The sequence below is a fragment of the Carassius auratus genome, chromosome 25 (genome assembly GCF_003368295.1).
Source record: "Carassius auratus strain Wakin chromosome 25, ASM336829v1, whole genome shotgun sequence".
NCBI lineage: Eukaryota > Metazoa > Chordata > Actinopteri > Cypriniformes > Cyprinidae > Carassius > Carassius auratus.
In genome coordinates this window covers 9,369,536-9,375,836 of record NC_039267.1, presented here as the reverse complement: position 1 = coordinate 9,375,836, position 6,301 = coordinate 9,369,536, and the positions used below count along the sequence as shown (strand labels likewise).

General features: G+C 36.2%; 1 protein-coding gene and 1 pseudogene across 1 annotated transcript; one reads left to right on the top strand and one right to left on the bottom strand.

Moving 5' to 3' along the window:
- Window positions 1–329: 329 nt before the first annotated feature.
- LOC113043720 (olfactomedin-4-like) lies at window positions 330–2,864 on the bottom strand. The gene is made up of 5 exons (XM_026203277.1): window positions 2,754–2,864; window positions 2,327–2,485; window positions 2,034–2,246; window positions 1,446–1,578; window positions 330–1,330 (listed from the first exon to the last, which is right to left on the bottom strand). Exons 1-5 carry the CDS (start codon window positions 2,784–2,786, stop codon window positions 519–521), a joined length of 1,350 nt encoding a protein of 449 aa, XP_026059062.1. The 5' UTR covers window positions 2,787–2,864; the 3' UTR covers window positions 330–518.
- A 214-nt stretch (window positions 2,865–3,078) lies between these two features.
- LOC113043711 (olfactomedin-4-like) lies at window positions 3,079–5,758 on the top strand (annotated as a pseudogene).
- Window positions 5,759–6,301: the final 543 nt, after the last annotated feature.

Below are 6,301 nucleotides of genomic sequence, written 5' to 3'. Positions count from 1 at the left end.
ATAAGATTGTAACAAAACTATTGCTGCATACTGTTGTGAAAATACTATTACTGCATACAGTTTAGTATTGCATACCGCAATACTAAGCTGAAATAATCAGGCATGTGATATTCTGATCTGGCAAATTAAAAGGCCTTCCCTTTGCAACGTTGTCAGATAGGATGATGACCATCAAGTGCCATGATGACATTGCATTTTGGCCTTTGCCAGTATGCTAATGTTAATCTGTTAACTGGAGTACTGAAATAAATTGTAGAGTTTTTAGTACAGTAATTAGTAAAGTTATAGAAAAGGCAAGTTTAAAAAAGACACTGACAGTCACAGAGAAGTGCAGTATAAGCATATTTATTGAAATGACATAATTAGTTAAAATGGTTAATCTGATTGAAGCACTCACAATCACATAATGATATAGCGAAAAGCTTTAGTTCAACTAATGTGCATTTTTTTTTTTAGATTTTTCAGCATGCTGGACTTTGGATTGCATATTTTTTTATTAGCTGCGTAAGAAAAGGCCCTCAGCTGAAGGTGTTATATGCTAACAGATAGCCATCATTATACATGTAAAGTCTCCTGTCAACAGGATTGTAGTTTATATTAGCTATTCCAGCAGAAACCTTCTCAAAAGGCAAAGAAAGAGTGTTTATCTCATGACCAGTGGTTGTATCGAAAGCATAAAACACTTCTTCTTTGTAAGTATTGACAAAGCGTGTAGCATACAAGACCCCGCACACCATAAACGTGCTGGTGACGGACCTCTTAAAGAGACGCGTCTTCCAGGTATGAGTGATATTGAGTGACACTGGCTCTAAACGGCTCACAACAATGTTGCCGTGGTTCTCATCAGTGGCGTATATCACCCACACACCATTCTGATCAGCCTCCAGGTCGATATCGGTCCAATCCCGACAGCTGTAGTAGCAGAAAGGGAACTTGTTGTTGATTCCTGCACCAGCTAGTTCTACACGCTTGGTTGCTTGAGTTGTAATGTTGAAGCTGCAGATTTCAGCGGTACCGTAGCATTGGTAAAATACAGTATTGTCATACAGAATAGTGCCAGAGCCCTGAACAGCATTCTGGTGGCTGTAGGATGATGCGATGCTCTCATCTTTGTAGTTCTTGCTGCCCATGAAATCTTCATGTGAGTTGTACATCCTGATTGTGTTGCCAAGCTTGTTTCCGCTCACCAGCCAGTGTTCCCAGAAGCGCTCCTTACTGCCCTGTTTGGCTTCGCGACCCCAAGCACCTGAGACATAGGACGTGCTGATGGAATTGAGCTTGGTGACTACTGGAGAACTTATGTTGGACATAATACGCTGATAACAAGTACCTGGAAGTGGAGTAATAAGGATTGGTCATTTGTTTAATCTGAAGCATTTTACTGCTTATTTCATGAAAAAAAACATCAAATCCCCTTGGTTTCTCCACTCACTGAGAGTACTTACTTCTGAAGTCTTCGGGTATAGTTTTACAGGTTTGCACTCGGTTGTTGAGGTCACGTAGCCTGGATTTCATTGTCTCTAGATTGAAGATATTATTTTTGTACATGTTCTCAACGTCCTTCCTTGCAGTAGACAACTGAGAGGAACACAAATGATATAGTGGGCAACATATCTTGAATACATTTGTTTTCCGTTTTTATACGCTTAGTCTTCTGGTATCTTCAAGTCATCTTCGCAGAACCTCAATGATTAGTTAACCATAATCAAAAGATATTTACTGTCACTTGATTTTCTTTTGGAAATGAATGCAGACTAAACACGAGCTTCGTGGAACTGAATAATGACTTCTAAAAACGGGTGTTTTTCACACTGATAACAAAACTATTTATTTTTGTTTATTTTTTAAATAAAACTACAAACAAATAGAGTAAAGAATACATTAAAATATAAATATTATATGAAAATCTCAGTAGAAATATTAAAACAATTATAATAATAATATGAGAGACAAAAACAATAACTGAAAATGAAAAAAGCTAATTCAAAATATTAGTAAATGCTATAATAGTATAAAAATTTTTGGAGATCTACCTCCTTGAGAAGGTCAGTTGTCTCTTTGCTGGGGCTTTTCTTGTTCACATCTTTGGCAGTATAATAGATTGAGTCAATTTCTTCAGTCAGCTGTTGCAGGTTAAGGGTGTTGTACAGGCCCTTTGTGTCCAGATATTCGAAACGGTTCAGGCGGGTTTTGATGTTCTTAAGAGTGAGTTCCATCTTAGGCAGTCGTGCATTACTGTCCTTTACCTGAAAGTTACACCGCAAATGAGGTCATTGCGATTGCTTTATTTTAAGAATGAAATCTATGTGATATCTATTAAACCCACCTTTTTATTAAATTGTAGAAGGTTGTCCTCACAGGTCTGGAGTTGTTTTTGAACTCCCTCAAACCTCACAGCAGGAAAAGCCCAGATAGAGCTGCTCAGTTTACACACACAGGAATCATCCGTCTGTACACCTTGAATTTTCTGAGCCTCGGCAGTCACCTGATTTACACACATGAACACAAAAACTGTGCGCACATGATAATGGACACAATTCACAGACTACTCCTTGCAATTTTGCCGTTTAATGATATTTAAACAATTATGTGATGAATTTTAATGCATGAGTTTTAATACATTTTAATCACTTCATTTTATCGTCATGGAATTATTTGATATTATTTTAAAATTCAATTAAATATAATAAATATAAATATATAAATGAATAATAATCAAGCATAAGTATTGTAAAAAAAACAATTGGACTTACTATGACTGAGAGAACCAACAGGTACGACAACATGATGAGCGAATGACCCAAAAGACTGAAAGTTCTGCTTTAAACCGAACAAAAATTCTGATGTTGCAAACACCACGTGAAGTATTACAAAAGTTTAAAAAGTAATGTCGAAACTTAGCTAGTAAACGATGCAGTTTTCCATTATTCATGGCCATCCAAAGGTGCCCACAGAGATAAGATGAAGATTGCAAAAGACCCTAACTGCTCCACCCGAAATAAATGAAGAAATCAGACTCAGTTTTCATCAGAAATTTCACCATAATGATATGCTTTTAAAACTCTGCCTCTGGCCAAACGAAGCTGTTTATTCTGATGTTTGGCTCCCGTTCCACTTCAGACATGAGTCGGTCTAATATTCTCATTTTGATGATCATCATCCCTCTAACTTTCTTTCAGGTAAGAAAGATAAAATCCTTTTACAATGAACAATTTCACTATTTATTTCTGTAAGTACCGTCTCAAATATTGACAGCACATGAATTGTCTGTTTTTCATTAGGGTATATTGGTTCTTGTAATAAATGTAATTTCCTATGATTTGGTCTTTACAGTCAGTGAGAGGGAAGGATGTGTGTGCGATCTAAAAAATTCAGACCCTGCTTTCCCTGATCAAAAACTAAAGAGAGTAGAAGCCATGTCTGCGGCAATGCATTGAGAGCATCACTTCAGAAAGGGTAATTGTTTTTTTTCTCTCTCTCTTATTTTATCTGTTGTTCATAAATAAATAATAAATACATTTTAAATCTAATTAAATGAATAATGTAAATGTAAATATCTGCAGATGACAGACTTGGACCGACTTTTGCTGGGTCTACAGCAACGCATCAAGCAACTAGAGGACAATGTGCTCATGTTGGAAAAGGAGGATGACAATAATCTTTATGCAGCCGTGTCTCTGCGCATCATTGAGTTAGAGTTTGCCGAAATACAGGACCTCCTCAACAAACTCAACAGGACCACCAACGATTACCAACTTCTCAATGTGCAGGTTGCAGGCCAGGTGAGTTGCTGTACAAAACAGCGCTTGTTATTGTAAATCTTATTTATTTATGCATTTATTGCTTCTTTTGTTTGCGGGCAACTTGTGGGGCAATGTAATTGGCTTTTTTAACGTATATTAAAATAGTGTTGTTTGATACACCAGTTCAAACAGTAAGTTTACTGTTTGAATTACCCACAAGGTGTGAATAAAATTTTTTATAAAAAAATTGGCATACAAGTACAAATTGCTAAGCTGCAAAAACAGCATCATGAATTGAGGGATCCCTGTTAACTGCATACACTTCTGATAATTTGGAGAACTGTTTATAATACACAATTAATTCTGACAAATGCAAAGAGGAGAAAATACTGTGGCTGGCAGAGCAAACTCTGTTCATGACGCATGAAATATTGGAAGAAAATCCAAATTTGTTTTCTTTAAAGTAATATTCTACATAGTTTATATATACACAGCACTAGTAAAATAAATAAACGTTTCTATTATAAAATATAAAACTGCATTTCAATAAATACTTTATTTCTAAGAAAAAATATTAAATGATAACAATTAAAAATGATTGCAAGAAGCGATAAAATAGGGAATACACATAAAAAAATATTAAATATATTCCCTCCAAAATGTATATAATAAGAATACATTAAAAATGTAAGTGATATTTTTCTTAAAGCTTGAAAATATGAAGGACACAATGGCAGAGCTGGAGAAGTTTGACAACATGCAGCTGATAAAGATGGATCTTGAGAACCAGCGTGTTAAAAGGGACCTGGAAAAGTGCAAGAATGATCTCAAGGTCACAATACCACCTCCTACAGTTGCCCCAGGTACACTAAAGATCCCAATAGTCCCTTAACTCAAGCTTCCAGAGCATTTTCCAGTATTATTCAGCTCAAATGCTGTAGATTTTTAGTTCTGTTTTTCTTCTGTGTTTTCAGCACGATGTGTCTGGGTGAAGTGGTCGGTGTGGTGGGACCAAGAAACGTATTCTATCACGGTATACAGCACCTCCTACCCTTATGGTGCTTGGGGTCGAGATGCAAACCCCGCTCCAGGAGACGAGAACAAGTAACTGGCTGGTGGTGCTCACAAGTAGTAATGTATATGGCTACTATGTCCGTCAGTACAGCACCTTGAGTACTCTTTATTAGGTATAGGACCAAAAGATACATACATATCAAGCTCCAATCCCACAACAAACACAATTCAGGGACCAAACATGGTCATGTATGCCAATGCGCTCTACTATAACTGTTACTATACATACACTGTCTGTCAGTTCAACTTGGCGACTCGTGCTGTCAGTACTGTGGTTTTACCTAGTGATACAGGTTACAATAGCAAGTTTCCATTCGGACACGTCACCAGCTCATACAGCTATACTGATTGGGATTTCGCCTCTGATGAATCAGGCATCTATGTTATTTATGCAACCACAAGCAACTTGGAAATGTGGTTATCACTAAGCTTGAGACTAGTAGCCCCGCCGGTTTTGGGCCAAACTTGGAAAAACGTCTTTGTTCAAAAAGACTGCCACAAACACGTTCATGGTGTGCGGTGTGCTTTATGCTACTCGTTACCTGGACAAAGAAACAGAACAGATCTTTTACTCTTATGACACCAAAACGATGGAAGAGCGCTATGATTTGAAAATTAATATTAAGAAGATGCAGACTAATATTGAGTTTCTCAACTATGACCCCAGAGATCATTTGCTGTATGCCTACAGTGACGCCTACATTGTAACTACGGGCTTGTATTTAAGTAATTTTCCAGTGACTTCATGCAAGAAATGTTTAATATGGCTGCATCCTATTTCACATACTGTCTGTACTGTATTGTATGCAAGGTAAAAATTGTATTCCAAAGAAACCCAGATAACAATTTTTTAAAGTGTGTATTATTTGGAGGGTTTTTTTACAAATAAATTGCAACAATTTTAAGGGGTATATAGAATCAAGTTTAAAACTTTTGTTGTATTCATAGGATTACTTGTGTCTTGTCTCGCCACGCATTCAAAATTCTGTACTTTCACCATCACCAGTGAAGTATGTACTTTTACTTTATAGAAGTATGTGAATGGAATTTCCAGCTATGCATACATCTTTAAATGCTCAGCTTTGTTAGTGTACATGAGGTGAAGAAATTCACAAATGTATCGCAAATTTAATTTCTTGAAATAAATGACTGCATGTATACAATGAGTGTATTGAATTACTTCTGTAGACAAATTACAGTACATACATAAAAAAAAAATCAAGTTTTGTTTAAATTATGACAAAAGGCATTATTACATACACCACTTTAAAAGTTAAAATTAAAAGTCATAGGGTCTCATTCATGAAACATTAGTAAATATACGAGTAAATATGTGAGTGATTTGCACGTAAAGAGAACTTCCAGAAAACTCTCCTCCTGATTCACAAAAACTTTGTAAACGTCAGATGTAATAGTGAAATGTGTGTGTTAATGAATTCCAATCAGTCGTAAATGGGATGCGCGTGCACGCTCATTCTCAATTA